Source organism: Cetorhinus maximus, chromosome 4, assembly GCF_964194155.1.
Source record: "Cetorhinus maximus chromosome 4, sCetMax3.hap1.1, whole genome shotgun sequence".
NCBI lineage: Eukaryota > Metazoa > Chordata > Chondrichthyes > Lamniformes > Cetorhinidae > Cetorhinus > Cetorhinus maximus.
In genome coordinates this window covers 131090980-131109435 of record NC_135882.1, presented here as the reverse complement: position 1 = coordinate 131109435, position 18456 = coordinate 131090980, and the positions used below count along the sequence as shown (strand labels likewise).

Below are 18456 nucleotides of genomic sequence, written 5' to 3'. Positions count from 1 at the left end.
CAAGTAACATTTGCACCACACAAGTGTCAGGCAATGACCATCTCCAACAAGAGAATCCAACCATTGCCCCCTGATGTTCATTGGAATTACCATCACTGAATCCTCCACTATCAACATCCTAGGGGTTACCATTGACCAGAAACTGAACTGGACTAGCCATATAAATACTATAGCTACAAGAGCAGGTCAGAGGCTGGGAATCCTGTGGCAAGTAACTCACCTCCTGACTCCCCAAAGCCTGTCCACCATCTACAAAGCACAAATCAGGAGAGTGATGGAATACTCCCCACTTGACTGGATGTGTGCAGCTCCCACAATACTCAAGAAGCTTGACAACGTATAGGACAAAGCAGCCCACTTGACTGACACCACATCCACAACATTCATCCCCTCCACCATCGACACACAGTAGCAGCAGTGTGTACCATCTACAAGATGCAATGCAGGAATTCACCAAGACTCCTTAGACAGCACCTTCCAAACCCACGACCACCACCATCTAGAAGGACAAGGGCAGCAGGTAGATGGGAACACCACCACCTGGAAGTTCCCCTCCAAGTCACTCACCATCTTGACTTGGAAATATATCAGCATTCCTTCACTGTCGCCCGGTCAAAATCCTGGAACTCCCTTCCTAACAGCACGGTGGGTGTACCCACACCACATGGACTGCAGCGGTTCAAGAAAGCAGCTCACCACCGCACTAGGGATGGGCAATAAATGCTGTCCCAGCCAGTGAAGCCCACATCCCATGAATTAATTTAAAAAAAACCCCACTACCCGACATCATCGATTCCCTCCCTCTCCCAACCTCACCCAACCCCCACCACCCCACCGGCACACCTTCCTCTCCTCTCAGAGCTGGGCCTTCCTCTCCACCCCTTTGACAATCATCCATAGGAGACTATGGCCAAGACACTGATGTTCCGAAGCAGGCCCTCAACAGTGACCTTCTGTGAGCTGCCTCGTGGCGGGGCCATGTCCGTATAAATTCACCCAGCATGTGATGCACATGTTCCTCCAGGGACCAGTCGCTGCCACGCTCCAGCATCTTCTGCTCCTCAGATGTCCACGATGAGAGCAACGCCTGACGGTAAGTCTCAACATCTGAACGTCACTGTTGTCAAGATGTGTGCTGCACTGGTGTGTTTTCCCGCCGACATGGGTCGTAAATTTGATGTGGGGGGATGATTCTGGCAAGCAGGGTTTATAATGATATGAACATGTATTAAAATGAAGTTCCCAATGTCTGGCGGCATTGACGGGCAAAGCAGATAATCACAAACTGGTTTCATGATGGCGCGAAACTGATTTTTGGCCTTCCTTTGGCATATTGTTCATTCACACCCACCATGACGCCCGACGCCAACGGGCACGGAAAATTCTGCCCAACAACTTCAGTTTTCCCAATATTTGATTGGAGGAAATTTCTGCTAATTTAGTATTGGGTAAAGGACAAGCAATGTGACAATTTAGAGCCAGAGAAAGGAACGAGAGAGTCGGTGGTGAGGTAGAGCTTTGTGTTGTCAGTGTACATATGAAAACTCATGCTGTGGGCTGGATAGTCATGCTGTGACAGAGTGGGCTTAAGGGGGGCAGATGTTGTGTTTTCCTGTGGCCGAGCAGCTTGCCAATTTCCCAAACTGATCCTGCCTCTCATTGATTTTGGTGGAGGTGTCATATCGAGGGTAGTGGTACCCTTCCTAAAAGAGGCAGGCCATCAATTGAGGAAATCAACACACCACTACAGAACTCGGTGCAGGGCCACATGAGGTTTTGAAGAAGAAGCACAGGAAACACCTCCAGGAAGAGGAGGAGACTGCACAGCTGGGAGCCAGTCAGAGGAGAAATTCTTGGCATTGTAAAAATGGTGGAAGGAGCAGAAAGGAGCCCCTGTGTTGACACACAGTGGCCATTACATGAGCAGAGCTTTCAGATTGCTTCAGGTGGAGGCGTTAGGGCAACTGCAGGAAAGTACACCTGCCGGGGTCAGTGGGGCACAGCAGGGGGGCTGGTGGCCAGGCAGCAGTTCGCGTGCAGCTTGAGTGAGACCATCCCTGGACATGAGGCTTAGTTGGCCTGAGTTGGTGGCAAATTGTGATGAGGAGCAGCAGCAGCAACAGCACACGTAGCTCCTTGGTGCAGAAGGACACAGAGGCAATGTCTGAGGGATACAAATTACTCTCTGTATTGGGTATACCATCAAAGAATGGACATGTCGAAGCATCAGGGATACCGGAGGCTGCAACTATTGAGGCAATTGATTAATGACTTGTATGTACTTGTGGAGCAGGGCTGCAGTATTAAGCTGTTTGGAACTGTAAGGCTTAACGTGGAACTGGGGAAACAGTACCACCCACATTATGATGTAGACAGTCACATGGGTGTAGTAGTGAGTCTGGTAGAAGTCGGCATGAAGATAGCACCTAGTCAGGACTGTATTCTCCATACATGTATATAGTTTGGTGTTATAATAAACAGTTATTGTTCAACCATAGAAGCCTCTAGACCTCTTCTTGATTGGCTGGCTAACAGGAAATAGAGGGTAGCCATAAATGGGACTGGTTGGCAGGATGTAACCAGTAGTGTGCCACAGGGATCAGTGCTGGGCCTTAACTTTTACAATTTATATAAATGACTTGGATGAAGGGACAGTTGGTATGGTTGCTAAATTTGCTGACTACACAAAGATAGGTAGGAAAGTAAGATGTGAAGAGAATGTAAGGAGGCTACAAGGTGACATAGAAACATTTAGCGAGTGGGTGAAGACCTGCAAATGGAGTATCATGTGGGAAAATGTGAAATTGGCCATTTTGGCAGGAAGAATAAAAAATATTATCTAAATGGTGAGATATTGCAAAGCTCTGAGATTCAGAGGGATCTAGGGATCCTAGTGCATGAGTTGCAAAAGGCTAGTATGCAGGTACAGCAAGTAATTAGGAAAGCTGATAGAATGTTACTGTTTATTGTGAAGGGAATTGATTGCAAAAGTAGGGAGGTTATGCTTCAGTTATACAGGGCACTGGTGAGACCACATCTGGAGCATTGTGAACAGTATTGTTCTCCTTAATTGAGGAAAGATGTAAATGTGTTAGAAGCAGTTCAGAGAAGGTTTACTAGATTAATAACAGGAATGGGCGAGTTGTCTTATGAGGAAAGGTTGGACAGGTTAGGCCTGTATCCACTGGAGTTTAGCAGAGTAAGAGGTGACTTGATAGAAGCCTTTAAGATCCTGAGGGGTCTTGACAGATTGGATGTGGAGAGGATGTTTCCTCCTGTAGGAGAATCTAGGGCAAGGGGCCACGGTTTAAAAATAAGGGGTCGCTCACTTAAGTCAGAGGTGAGATTTTTTTTCTCTCACAGGGTCGTGAGTCTTTGGAAATTCCTTCCCCAAAAGGCAGTGGAAGCAGGGTCTTTGAATATTTTTAGGGAAGATGTACATAGATTCTTGGTAAGAAAGGGGGTGAAAGGTTATCAGAGGTAGGCAGGAGGTTGCAATCAGATCAGCCATGATTATATTGAATGGCAGAGCAGGTTTGAAGGTCCAAGTGGCCTACTCCTGCTCCTAATTCGTATGTATGTTCGTAGGAAGAAACAGAAAATCTCATAAAAATAATAGGGAACCAAAGAACTAGTGAAAATGAGCTACTGAAAGAAATTAGTATTAATAAAGAAGTAGTACTTTAAAAATTAATTGGATTATAGGTCGATAAATCCCCTGAACAAGATGAGCTGCATCCTAGAGTGTTGAAGGAGGTGGCTATAGAGATAGTGGATGCATTGGTGGCTATCTTCCAAAATTCTATAGATTCTGGAAAGGTTCCTGCAGACTGGAAAGTAGCAAATGTAACCCCATGACTTTAGAAGGGAGGGAGAGAGAAAACTGAGAACTACAGACCTGTTAGTTTGATGTCAGTAGTAAGGAAAATGTTAGAATCTATTACATAGGATGTGATAACTGGACACTTGGAAAATCATACGACTGGGAAAAGTCAATATGGGTTTATGAATGTGGAATCATGTTTGACAAACCTGATGGAGCTTTTGAGGATGCAACATAAAGGAGAACCAGCGGGTGTGGTGTATTTGGATTTTCAGAAGGCTTTTGATAAGGTCCTATACAAGAGATTAGTAAATAAAACTACAGCACGTGGGATTGGGGTAATAAACTGGTATGGATCGACAATTGGTTAACAGACAGAGGACAGAGTAGGAATAATGGGTCATTCTCACGTTGGTAGGCTGTTACGAGTTGAGGGGGAGGGACGGTCACAGCTGTTCACAATCAATATAAATGATTTAGATGTGGGGACCAAATGTAATATTTCCAAATTTGCTGATGATACAAAACTAAGTAGGAATGTGAGTTGTGAGGAGGATGCAAAGAGGCTTCAAGGGGATTTGGACAGACTAAGTGAATAGGCAAGAACATGGCAGATGGATTATAATGTGAATAAGTGTGAAGTTATCCACTTTGGTAGAAAAAACAGAAAGGCAGAGTATTTCTTAAATGGTGGGAGGTTGGGAAGTGTTGATATCCAAAGGGACCTGGGTGTCCTTCTTCATAAGTCACTAAAAGCTAGCATGCAGGTGTAGCAAGCAATTTGGAAGGCAAATGGTATGCTGGCCTTCATCACAAGGAGATTTGAGCACAGGAGTAAAGATGTCTTGCTGCAATTTTATAGAGCCTTGGTGAGACCGCATCTGGAATATTGTGTACCGTTTTGGACTCCTTATCTAAGGGAGGATGCATTTGCCATAGAGGGAGTGCAAGAGAGGTCACCCGGCTAATCTCTGGGATGGCAGGATTGTCTTCTGAGGAGAGATTGCGGAAATCGGGCATGTATTCTTTCGAGTTTCGAAGAATGACAGGTGATCTCACTGAAATTTACAGAATTCTTACAGGGCGTGACAAGGTAGATGTAGATAGGATGTTTTTCTGGCTGGTGAGTCTAGAACTAGGGGAGGCAGTCTCAGAATAAGGGGCAGGCCATTTAAGACTGAGATGAGGAGGAATTTCTTCACTCAGGGAATGGTGAATCTTTAGAATTCTCTGCCCCAGAGAGCTATGAAAGGTTAGTCATTGAGCATATTCAAGACAGAAATTGATAGACTAGTGGATACCAATAACACCAAGGGATATGGGGATAGCATGGGAAAACGGTGTTAAGAGGTAGATGATAGGCCATGATCTGTTTGAATGGTGGAGCAGGCTCGACGGGCCAAATGGCCTACTCCTGCTCCTATTTTTTATGTTCCTATATTACAAAAGTGAAGGTTTTATATCAGGTTAATTCAATCGAAGTTTCTGCAATTACACCCTATTCATAAAAAAACAGTAATAGCCTAAAAGGGGAAAACTAACTCCCGGGTGGGTTGTTAGCAGGAATCACAACTGCCTGCCTGGACGCTACAGTGCGTGACCTGGTCTCATCAGCATGCTCCTAGCTGGCTCCCCAATGAAATAGGCAACCAGAGGCAGCTTGCTCGCTATGGATCCATGAAAATTGGGCCATGCCAAGAAGTTGCTGTGTCGACAAGTCAGGCCAGGTGAGAGCTGATCCCAGGGTAGACTTTAGCATTTTTGCTACAACTGAGTGGCTTGTTAGGCCATTTCAGAGGGCGTTTAAGAGTCAACCACATTGCTGTGGGCCTAGAGTCACACGTAGGCCAGACCAGGTAAGGACAGCAGATTTCCTTCCTTAAAGGACATTAGTAAACCAGATGGGTTTTTACAACAATCAACAATGGTTTCATGGTCATCATTAGACTTTTAATTCAAGATTTCTTTTTTATTGAATTCAAATTTCACCAGCTACTGTGGTGGGATTCGAATCCAGGTGCCCAGATCATTACTCTGGATCTCTGGAGTACTAGTCTAGTGACAATATCACTGCCTCCACTGTGGGGCAATGGCCCAAACTTTCTTTGTGACACTTCCTGCTCCTCGGGACCCCCAAAGGTAAGTTTTACACTTACCTCTACTGCCTGTGCCCACAGTTCAAGTTGCATCAGGGTCCTATCTCAGTGTTAAGACCCTGATTTACAGTATTTATGAGCCACAGCCATTCAAGCAAAATACTGTTAAAATGTCCATGGGATGGGTAAAAAGCTGTAAGTGTAGTGCTTGAATTTTTAACTCTTGCTGCCCCTGGTTACTATTGGAAGAACAGAGGGAGTTAATTCTACCTTGTGTTCAAGTTTTGATTTTCAAAAGGAATCTAGTTATGTGGCTATAGCTGTACTTTTTTTTAAAAGGCAGTGAGTCTTAATAGGTTATACAAAAAAAAAGATTTCTCTCAATTTGAAGTACATACTGCAATTCCACTTTGGCCCTTGGATACCGAACATACATGTTTGTGAATCACAACACCTCGTTTCAAGAGTTTTGCCTCTTGTTTTTATTATAAAGAGACTGCATTGTTAATGATTGTCCCCTATTTAAATACAAGCTTAATAAGATATAATCTTTTCTTGGAAGAAGATATTTTAGCATTTATGAGAAAAAAATGGAAAGCTAAACTTGGCTTGCACAATATCATTTGAAACATATTAGTAAATATTTTATGCACCGCAGTGGATCTGGAATTAAAAGTCATACGATTCATGAAAAATGGCTCTCCCAGCAGTTTTCTTCCATGGTACCTTATTCAACAGAGTGATTGCAGAACAATGAGAAAGTCTTTTAAAAAGCATATTCACATTTAGACCTCTGGGAAAAAAATACTGCAATCTATTTAAATAATCTTTATTTGTGTTGCTGCATTGTTCACAGTACTCCTCTCTGAGGCCTTGTCAGAGGGCTGGGGCATCCAGAGGAGAGAACTACATTTCCTGTTCCTGTTATGAATTGACCGCAGTGTTCCAGTTCCCAGCATGAGAAGGTAAAGCTAAAAGTGGTTCACACACACACATTGTTGTCATCAGATACACTGCCGGTTTCTTCCTCTTTAGGTTCTCACACGGCACAGTAAAAATGTTTGTTGTCCAAGGCCTCAAGACGAATCTTAATCACTGAGCTGCCTATGTGTTCTTCAATCGTGTCTATTTGTAGAAAGGAGGGAAGGGGAAAATTGCTTTTCTGTTGAAAATTGTAATCTGTACATCATTTCCTTTGAGAAATGGATGTCTAAACAAGAAGAAATGTAGCATCTAGATATGTGGCACCATCTTCATCCCTTTATTTCTGCTCCATTTCTCTCAGCATAAACAAGTAAGGCTTCTCCAAGTGCTCCAAACATGAGGCTGGAAAGACAGAGCAAATTACATTATTAGTTCAAACTCAATCAATTAGAGGTGATAAACTGAGGTCAGGATACACTGACACCACTGGGGGTAAAAAAAAAGTAACTCATCTCTTTAGTGTCCAGTTAGCACCTTGTTAGCATACTGGCCTCTGAATTAGAAGATTGTGATCTCAAGCCTCACATAATATAGGCTAACATTTCAGTGCAGGATTGAATGAGTGCTTCCTTAACAGAGTTACTTTCTTTCAAAAATGCTAACCAAAGTCCCATCTGCCTGTTTTGGTGGATGTAAAATATTCTAATGACACTGTTCAAAGAAGAGCAGTTGCCACGATCAACATTTATTGCTCAATCAACGGCAATAAAAAGCACGAAGATTAATTGGTCATTTAGTTCATTTGTTGTTTGTAAGGTCTTGTGAGAAAACTGGTTACTATCCTTAACTATTCAAAAGTAATTCATTAACTAGAAATTTATTTGAGACTTCCTGAAGTCATGAAAGGCACTATTGAAATGCAAGTTCAAATAATAGAATGATACAGTACAAAGGTAGTCATTTGACATATTGGGCAGTATTTAATGGAGGCAACGGGGCTCTCACCCGCTGGCTGGAGAGCCGGCGAAAGCCTTAGGCACTTAACTAAGCAGTGGCGGGCCTTACCTGGGATCAAGGTCTCTGGGAGCAAAAGTCCCACCCACTAAGAGCTGCTGGCCAATCAGAGGCTGGCAGCTCTTCATTGATCGGCAGCGCCACCAGGGAGGTAGTAGCTGCTGTCAGTACTAACTCACCCGAGGCCGAGGATCGCCTGGGGGTCGTGGAGGAGGGGTGGGTGGCAGCAAGGGCAGGGGGTTGGCTCTCAGTGGGCCTCCTTTCCCAATGCATTGAGTATCTTTCAGTGAGGGACCCACGTCCCCCGCACCGCACCCCCCACCCCCACCACAACCGCCACCCCCAGGAGTCCGCAAGAATCCCTGATAGGGTTTGCTTTTTGGGCTTCCTACATGGTAACTCCCCTGCTGTCATTGGATGGATACCAGTAACGGCAGGATAGGGCCCTTAAGTGGGTAAATAATGCCCACTTAAGGGCCCCAATTGGCAACAGGGTGGGAAATCTGTCCACAGGTCTTCCCGCCACAGACTTAATCACCTGACACCCTCCCATTTGATTAAATGCTCCTCCACTGTCACCAAACTCGCCATGAGGGAGAGCATTAAATACTGCCCATTTCGTCTGTGCTCTTTGATAGGGCTGCCCAATTAATCCAATCCCCAATCTTTCCTCATAATCCTGCAAATCTTTCCTTTTCAGAATGCAGTATATTCAAGTTCTTTATTTCTTTCGAAAGAATTTCAGGACAGTGCTAGAGCAATGCTTTTTGGTAGAGAATTCCGACTACCAGCCTCCTGGTGTGTAATTCCTTCCCCCTCTCAGAAACCTTCCCATCTGGTTATTCTTGCTTCCATTTGTCCCACTCTTAATGTTGTGGGTAACACTGAAAAGCCTTGTAAGCTTAGCCTTTCCACTTATTCCTCCAATTTTCTCTCTTCCTTTGAGCATCTTACCCTTTATAGGCCTCATTCAAAGTCTCATTGATTCCTCGACTCGGCTGTGTGCCCGCCGAACTGAAAATCCAAATGACGCGCGGTGACGTCGGGACACCCGCCTGATGTCACTGCGCATCATTTTACACATCGGTGAGCGGGCCCCGCCCCCACATGGCAACAGGAAAATTCTTCCCTATGACATTATGTCCTTTGGTAGGAAAAATAGCAAAGCAGAATATTATTTAAGTCATAGAATAGGATCATAGAAAGTTTATGGCACAGAAAGAGGCCACTTGGCCCATCATGTGGTGAGAGACCAGGAAACGTTGGTATTCAGGAGGACCTGGGTGTCACTATACATGAATCATGGAAAGTTATCATGCAGGTACAGCAAGAAATTTGGAAAGTAAATAGTATGTTAGCCTTTATGTCAAAAGGATAGGAATATAAGATTAAAGAAGTCTTTCTGCAATTAAGACCCTGGTGAGACCAAACCTAGAGTACCATGTACAGTTTTGACTTCCTTACCTAGGAAAGGACATGCTTGCCTTAGAGGAGGCTTACAGAGATTCACTAGATTAATTCCTGGGATGAGGGGCTTGTCAAACACAACTGGTTGCCAATTGGCAGAGATTCTGTAGACTAAACCAATATTCCACAAAGTTTAGAAGAATGAGAGGTGATCTCAGTGAAACATATCAGATTCTTAAGGGGCTTGATAAGGTAGATGCTGGGAGGATGTTTCCCCTGGCTGGGGATTCTAGAACTAGAGGTCACTGTCTCAGAGTAAGACATCAGCCATTTAGAGCTGAGGTGAGAAGTTTATTCACTCAGAGAGTTGTGAATCTTTGCAATCCTGTGCCTCAGAGAACTGTGGATGATCAGTCAATGAATGAATTCAAAAGATCGATAGATTTTTGGATTCTAAGAAAATCAACGGATATGGTGATTGTGCAGGATATAGGAATTAAGATAGCAGACCAGCCATGATTTTAATGAATGGTGGTGCAGACTCAAAGGGCTAAATAGTCTACTTCTGCCCCTAATTCTTACATTTTTATAATTCAGGCACAGCTTTCAATTTGAAAGGATTGTAACAAGATATTGGAACTACTTTTCAAACAAGCTGCAGGTCATCATCAGTGACAAGAACAACAACTTATAATCAGAGTCTTGCAGCACAGTAGGAGGCCATTCGGCCCATTGTGCCTGTATGGCTCTTTGCAAAAACTTGTCCAATTTGTCCCACCCACCCGCTCTTTTCTGTAGTTACACAAATTTTTATTTTCAAGTAGCAGATTTGCATTCAGAATGAATAAATACTGATCAATCAGCACAATATTAATTATTATTGAGGTAATCAGTTCTAAACAGTTTAAATAATATACTTCATTTTTTGTTAGTTCAGCACAATCTGTCAGTAATTTACAATAGCAGCTAAATCACAGATAAACATTTGACCAGGGTACTCAGTATAACAATATGCGATACTGTATGGCATGAGATTATAAAATATATCTTCAGCCTGTCTGAATAGCATTTTGCTTGTAAAACCAAAAGCTGATTATTCTAAATCTTCTTACTCTAAAATGCTAATGCAGCAATCTCACATACAAATACTGTATTTTGATTTAAAATGGCTAACACATAAACATACTATGCCTAATTTAGTTTAGATTTTCTTACATTCTTCAATCAAACTATTTGCTCCCTTCTTTCAATTGTTAAATTTAGATTACATAAATGAGTTCACTACCAAATGAAAAGCATTGCAGCATGTTGCAAGTGCATAAACAGGTTCTGATCAAAAGCCAGTTCTTCTTCCTGAGTTCTCTGCCTGAAGGGAGCTCCAACCCACAGTGCCACACCTCCACCACAGGTAAGGCAAAGAGGCAGGTCCTGAATCCACCTCAACTGGAACTGGAATTGAAACCCACTCTGTTAGTACCAATTTGATCCACACTGGCCATACAGCCAACTGATCCAGCCCTCCCCCACAACACCCCCAAAATGCTGTGGCAACATACACTTTTACACTCATGCTGTAGCCTGGAGTGACAGGCAGTGATAGTAGAGGTTCCAATTTCTTTCCATCACTTGATTATGTACACATGTGGTCATCCCATGGCTGACCAGGAATCTCTCATGCTCTTACCACCTGCCACTGCCCTATGTTGGAAGAATTTACAAGTTGATACTCAGCCTGTTTGGCCACATTATGAATGCATCTTCCTTGGCCATCAAGACCTAGGGGAGAAATTTTCCCATGTTGGGGGGATTGCGTGGGGGTGGACCCGATCAGCATCCCCGATCGGGTCTGCTCCATTTTACGAGAGAGGGCCAATTAGGGTCTACCCAACGTGACGTGCGCTCGGAAGCGCTGAGCATTCCCTGGGCGGGCAGGGGTTCCCTGAGTCGGGGCCTGCACTCTTTCGCGCATGCATGCAAAAGAGCGTGGAAATTTCCCTGAGGCACAGAGCTGCCTCAGGGAGATTAGTTTAAGGTTTAAAAATTTAAATAAAGAAAAGAAAATATTTTAAGGCATGTCCCCTCATGTGACAGTATCACATGAGTTGGGACATGTCAATGAACATTAATGAAAAAATTTATTTAATTTATAAACCCTTCATGAAACCTCATCCTGCCCGTGGATGAGGTTCCATGAAAAATGTGAAGGCCGCCTGGGCTCTTCACCTGCCCGCCAACCTTAAGCTCAGAGTCAGCTGTGCGCCCGCTGAACTGAAAATCTAAATGACGTGTGGTGATGTCGGGATGCCGCCCGACGTCACTGCACATCATTTTATGCCTCGGCGGGCAGGCCCCGCCCCTGCTCGCCGTGCTGAAAATTCTGGCCCTGGAGTGGGACTTGAATTTAGAGCTTCTGGCTCAGAGGCAAGGATGCTACCCACAATGCCACAAGACCTCCTAAAGGCTACTTACCATATTCTAATTAAAGAATTAAAGGTAAACAATCTACACTGTTCCCCTTTCCACATTTGTTACTCCACCAATCTCCACATTCGACTAATCATCCTACACCACCTCCAGCACAACCTGACCCACCTTTCAGCATTCCTAATGGACTATTAACTCTCTGACATCCTGATCCAGTTGTTCATCAACCCCAATTCCTGCTCCCCTTCCACCTGCACGTTCCCAAGCAAGCGCAGGAAATGCAACAGCTACAAATTTTCCTCATTCCTTTCCTCTGTCCAGGGAGCCAAACACTCCTTCCAGGTGATTGACCTGTACTTCTTCAAACCTTATATCCTGTATTCACTGCTCCCTTTATACTGGGGAAACCGAACAAAGATTGGGTGATCACTACTGAACATCTCTGTTCAGTCCACAAGTGACCTTGAATTCTGGTCATTTGCCACTTTAGATCTCCAATCCCACTCCGACCTTGGCTTCCTACATGCTTCCCATGCAGCTCAATGTAAATTTGAGGAACAGCACCTCATCTTTCTACTAGGCACTTTATAGCCTTCATCATCATTAACAATAACTTTAGTAACTTCAAACCTTAACCGCCTCTCTGACAACAGGCCTTGTTAATATAGCATGGGTGCGCCACAGCTACTGAAAATTGAGGGTGGAGTGGGCTGGTGCTTAGGGTGGAGATGCTGGCTGTGATTTTGTCAGGCTGATGTGGGTGTCGCCCACTTGTTGGAGAACTGGTGGCAGATCCGCGTTAGGCCTGTGTGGGAGGCCCCACAAAATCAACGGCCCTTCAGGCACTTAAGTGCCACTCAATGTAGGACTCTAGATCAAAAGGCGATTGAAGGCCGGGGGGGGTGGGGGGGAGAGGGTGGAGGGGGTTCGTGGGGCGGAGTCGCGGGAAGGGGAGGGGAATCGAAGGCAAGGGCAAGGGGTGACTTTCAGCAAGCAACCCCCTGCCCGATTCCAGGTCCCTTGATCAGTACTGAGTGCTCGACTACGAGGGACCCCCACCCACCGCTCCCCAACCAGGAGGCCACTGGCATACCTGCCAGGCTTTGCTGGGCAGTCTTCTGAGGGCATGGGAAGGCCATGTGGCCTCTACTTAATCCCTGAACCACCATTAAATTTCCATGGGCTCAGGGATAACAGGTATCAATTGGCTCATTAATGAACCTAATTGGCATCCCTCCACTGGCGACCAGGAATCCGCTGTCACCCCCTTTCACCTTCCGACTTAATCTGGGGAGATTCTGTTGCTGCCGGGAGACTGATCGGGGCATCTCCCATGACCAAGTGGGCCCAGTTGCCATGGTTCCCTCTGCAATGGGCTAATTTAAATCCTGCCCACTCTATTCCTACACGGCCGAAAGAATGATCTACACCCCCAGGGCCCACCTGACTTTCTTGCACTACATTCTTGGACCACTGGATGGAGCCTTCCCTACTTTGCCAGATTTACCATGCTTCACCGATCCTCTGCATTTCTGCTGTAACCATTGACACTCTTCTGGAGCCATTGTTTGCTTCTTCTATCATTATCATCTTCTTTTGTCTGTTATTTAATAATCTCCTGCCCTCCACCCAATTACAGATTTTTTTTTCTCTTTCCTTGTCCCCGTTTCCCTGGCTCTGTATTTGATTTAAAAATTGTTCATCTTTCAGTTCAGGAAACTAAAAGAGGATAAAACCCAGGTCTCGATGGTATGCACCAGGCATAATCAAGGAAACTAGGGAGGAGATATCAGAGGTAATAATTTATATAAATAAGTCCATAGAACAGGAGGTAGTGCGATAGGTCTGGTGGGCAGCCAATGTTGTTCCCTTTTACAAAATGGAAACTACAGACCAGTCAACTTAACATCAGTGATATGAAGGATACAGGAATCTCTAATAAAAGGGGTGATGGAAGAGCATCTAGAGACAGAACATGTAATAATAAATATTCAGCATGGATTCTGAAAGGCTAAGTCATGTTCAACTAACCTGGTAGAATTCTTTGAAGAGGTAAGGGAAAGAGTAGACAAAGGAAATGCAATGGATGTCACAGACTGGGTTTTTCAAAATGTGTTTCTATGGTACCACAACATACACTCATGACAAAGGGTAGGGCATGCAGAGTTAGAGGAAATATAGCTGATTGGGGAGGCAAATTGGCCAAAAAGTAGAAAGTAGAGGGTAGGGGTAAAGGGTAGTCTTTTAGACTGGAGGAAGGTAGAGAGCAGTGTTCCTCAAAGATTAGTGCTAGAACTACTGTTATTCATAATTTACATTTATGATTTGGACTCAGGAACAAGTGACTCAATTTCAAAATTATAGGGGTAGTGGGTATGGGGGTGTAGCTAACACTGAAGAAGAATGCAACAAAATACAAGACATTAGAAAGCTTGCAGTCTGGACAGTTACTGGCAAATGAACTTTAACATAAGATAAATGTGAGCTGATGGACTTTGGTAGGAAAAATAGAAACATCACCTCAGGGAAAATTCATAAACTAAATGGCTTAGAAGAACAAAGGGATCTAGGAATACAATTAAGTGAACAAATTATGGACAACATTATTGCAGATCAGCAAAGAAATCGAAAATGCTAACAAAGCCCTGGGATTTATTTCAAGGGGGACAGAATTCAAAAGTCATGAAGTTATGTTAAACGTGTATAGGATGCTGGTCAGGCCACATTAAGAGGACCGTGCACAGTTCAGGTCTTCGCACTATAAAAACATAGCAACACTGGAAAAAGTGCAACTAAAATCCACATGGATGGTATCAGAACTGAGATATTACAGCTATCAGGAAAGACTGAACAGGTTGGGGCTTTTAAAAAAAAAACGAGCTTAAAAGACTTATACGTGACCTGATAGAGGCCTTTAAATTTATGAATGGGTAGGACAGAAAGAAATAATGTTCCCACCTGTGGGAGAATCCAAAAATAGAGGCCAAAAGTGCAAGAAAGTTATGGATAAATAAATAGACATGAATAAGATGAGATTTCTTCAATTAAAGAGTGTTTAAAACATGGAACTTGCCAACACAGGAATTGGTTGAGGCACTTCACTTGAATGCTTTCAAAAGGAAAATTGACAAGTACATGGAGGAAAAGGGGAATAGAAAGGTAAGCTGAAAGGCTGAGGTGAGGTAGATGGAATGGGGAGGGACTCATGTACAGTATAAGCACTAGCACAGACTAGTGGGCCAAATGGCCTGTTTCTGTACTGTATATTCTATGCAACTGTAATGAGAGGTTATCAACCCAAAATCCTATATTACTTTCTCCACAGATGCAAGCTGACCTGATCAGTGTTTCCAGCATTTTCTGTTTTTATTTCAGATTTCCAGCATCTGCAGTCCTTTCTCCACATTACACGGATCAGCTCCGCTGTTTCATCAGCATTCTCTTAGAAAAGAATTACCGATTACAATCTCCACCACCTATAGGGGGTAGTTTGTGCAAACAATGGCCACTACTGTGTGCTAAACCAAGTCAGGGCATATTTATCTCTGCCAATTGCCCAAGAGAATCTTTCAATGTGGCACCTTAAGAGTTTTTCCAAAGAGACACACTGTGTAAACAATGAGATTCAGCCCATGCGGGAGGAAAATTGGGCATGTTAGCCAGAGAGAGAAAAAGCGGGCTGGATTTATGCTGCGGGCAAGCACCCTGCACCCCAGTGTAAATGCCAGGGCATTTACTCCACTCCACAGGCTTGCCCTGCTTTAATATTTTGGTCAATGGGCCTTTAATTGTTATGAGGTGGGACCTTTGCTCATTTCTAGAGAAATCCCACCTCATGGAGCTACTGGCCAATTGGAGGCCAGCAGCCCTGCAGTACTGGCAGCGCCACTGGGGATGGTGGCCACTGCCGGTACTGCAGCTAGGCCAAGGAGGAGGCGTTAAGTAACAGACCTGGATCTCCAGGTAAGTCTGGGATCTCCCCTCAGCTGGGCTGGCAGGTCCTGTTGAGGGGGATAGGGGGCATGTTGCACAGATCGGGGCGAAGGGTGGCTATGGGCGGGGAAATCTGTCAGATGGGAGGCCTCCGATTGGCACCAGGGACCCAGAAATTAGGCACCCCTTTTACTGCCCACCACCCGTTAAATCTGGGTGGTGTTGTGATAAGGCCTTTAAATGGGCATTAATTGCCTGCTTAAGGGCTTCACTGGGCCAAGGGTAGGCAGCTCACCTGACACCTTCCCCATTGCTTGTAAAATCGCGCAGGTGGACTGGTGACAGGCATTCCATCCTATTTTACGGGTACTACTGGCTGCTTGCCCTCCCAGGTTGGTTCGTAAAATCCAGTCCAGAGAGAGAGAAATAGAAAAAAATACCATCTTCCTGTAACCTTCTGACCATAGAATCACAGAAACTTTACAGTGCAGAAGGAGGCCATTCGGCCCATCGAGTCTGCACTCAGTTCTCTGAAAGAGCATTCTACCTAGTCCCGTTCCCCTGCCTTATCCCCGTAATAGGACATCAATCATAGGCTTACTTTCCAATAAAACACTGGCCTCCACCCGTTTCTTCTCAAAATAAATGGAGTACTAGAGACACCAAAATGGGCAACTTTAATTGACATTAATGCATTTGGTTAACAATTTCATTTTTGGCCTATATCAGCAACTGCCCCTTTCAAATGTGGATAGTTTAAAGATCAGGACTGTTGCAGCAAATTAGAAGTGATTTATGAGCTCAGGAAGCACGTTTGTTCTAACAGGTTTGGTAAAATTTCACTACATTCCTTTTATCTGTCTTTATTTTGGCAGAAAGCAGTAATAACATTGTGTGTTGTTTTCATGAATTTGTTCAAAGACAATGACTAAAGTGGTGAAAATTTCTGGTAGATATGCCTGCAGTCATTACTGCATGCAAACATATTGTCAAAGAATAGGAGAGCATGCAAAGAACCATATATATTGCATTTCTGAAACATTTCTACTTCTATTTAGCTCTGAAGAAGGGTCATATGGACTGGAAATGTTAACTTTATTTCGCTCTCCACAGATGCTGTCAGACCTGCTGAGTTTTTCCAGCTTTTTCTGTTTTTATTTCAGATTTCCTGCATCCATAGTATTTTGCTTTTAGCAATCATTTTTAAACTGCTAATACAGTATTTGTATTACAGAGTCATTTTATGATTAGATCTCGCAGATCTGATACAAATAACAAGTGATTTACATTTCATAAGCAGAACTGTATTTATATCTTCATTGAAAATATGATAAGTTTTACTTGGAGTTTTAAATCTGATATTTACTGGTTAAGAATTTCCCCACAGTCCGGCATCAACAATATGCCTCTGCAATGAACATTTTGCCTGATTGGAGGCTATAATTGTTGAAGATCCCTAACCTTTAAGGGATGCCAATGAAATACTGAATGCTAATTCTGCATGCTGTACTACTTTCGTGTGAAATGATACCTGTTCATTAATAGTGGTGTAGAAATGCTATTGTTTGCAAACACAGCGTAAAATCCCAACTTGCTCAAACATGCTATATCATTCAGCCAAGTAATCAAGCTGACTCAACTACTGAAGGAAGTTAGGAAACACGTCTTCTTGCAATGGGTAGTAGAAATGCAGAATTCTCTCCCACAAAAAGCAGTCGTTGCAAGCTCAATTAATAATTCTAAATCCAAGGCTGATAGATCTTTGCTAGCTGAGAATATTAAGTGATACGGAGCCAAGGTAGATGGATGGAGTTAGGATGCAGATCAGCCAGAATCTCACTGAATGAAGGAAAAAGCTCAAGAGGCTGTATGCCCTACTCCTGTTCATATGCATGTCAACTCTGCAGGAAAGTACAGCTGTTGCTTTCAGCTCATTAATTTGTTTCTCCCCCTTTCGCTCTACATAATACATCTGGAGCAGTCAACTCTTTGAACTCTTTATCTTCTGCAAAGTTATGATTCTTGTATTTAACTAGAGGTGGGGGTAGATGATATAATACATGGAAATAGATAGCAATCTATACAATATATCTAAAAGGCCACTGTTATCATCTGATTGGGTGCAGGTGGTGTATGGACAAACCATAATGGCATCAGGCCAAATGCTTTATCTTGATAAGCCATCATGGTAATCCTGTATTGTATATATAATCACAAGTTCAGCGGCTGTAGTAGATTTAGATTTCTTTTTAATTTAAGAAAACTTTTGTGGACGGCTACATTTTACAAGGTTGGGTTAGTGGGTGTCTCCTTTTGATAGGAGCTCCTGTCGATTTGGAGGGACTGGTGTAATGATAATATTATCGTGGAGAGTTCATGGGCCGTGGTAATAAACAGCTAGCACTGCATTTATTTTATTATTTAAAAGCAGTGCATTTATAAGCCGCAATAATGCCTACAATCCACTCCGCCCACAGATGACAGGATGAGCAAACTGAGTTATCCAACCACTAAATATTGTGCAACTGTATCCTACATTGCCATAACATAAACATCAATTAGGCTATGGTGTAAACTTCAAAAGCTATTTGTGTTTATTGTTGACAGGTCTGCTCTGTGAGAAGCCCCCTTTTATAATCCACTTATGCAGTGTAACAAATATACAAAATCATTATAATATTATTTATCATCTTTGCTGCTTAGACAAGTTTTTTAAATTTCAAATTTAGTTTGGCCTAAGTAAATTACCACTTGTTCTCTCCTCCTCCTAGCATTGGCCGATAATTCATGTTTCGCTCTAGGAATCAACAATGGATAAGTCATACAATTTCCCAT

The 18456-nt window shown here is 43.5% G+C and overlaps 1 protein-coding gene across 3 annotated transcripts in view; it reads right to left on the bottom strand.

Moving 5' to 3' along the window:
* Positions 1 to 6734: 6734 nt before the first annotated feature.
* slc35d4 (solute carrier family 35 member D4) overlaps positions 6735 to 18456 on the bottom strand; it is a 211557-nt gene continuing 199835 nt past the window's right edge. For all 3 annotated transcript variants that reach the window (XM_078540823.1, XM_078540824.1, XM_078540821.1), the window contains one exon: positions 6735 to 7245. In XM_078540823.1, the coding sequence (XP_078396949.1) occupies positions 7201 to 7245 (45 nt within the window). In that variant the 3' untranslated portion in view covers positions 6735 to 7200. The remainder of the gene's footprint in view (positions 7246 to 18456) is intronic.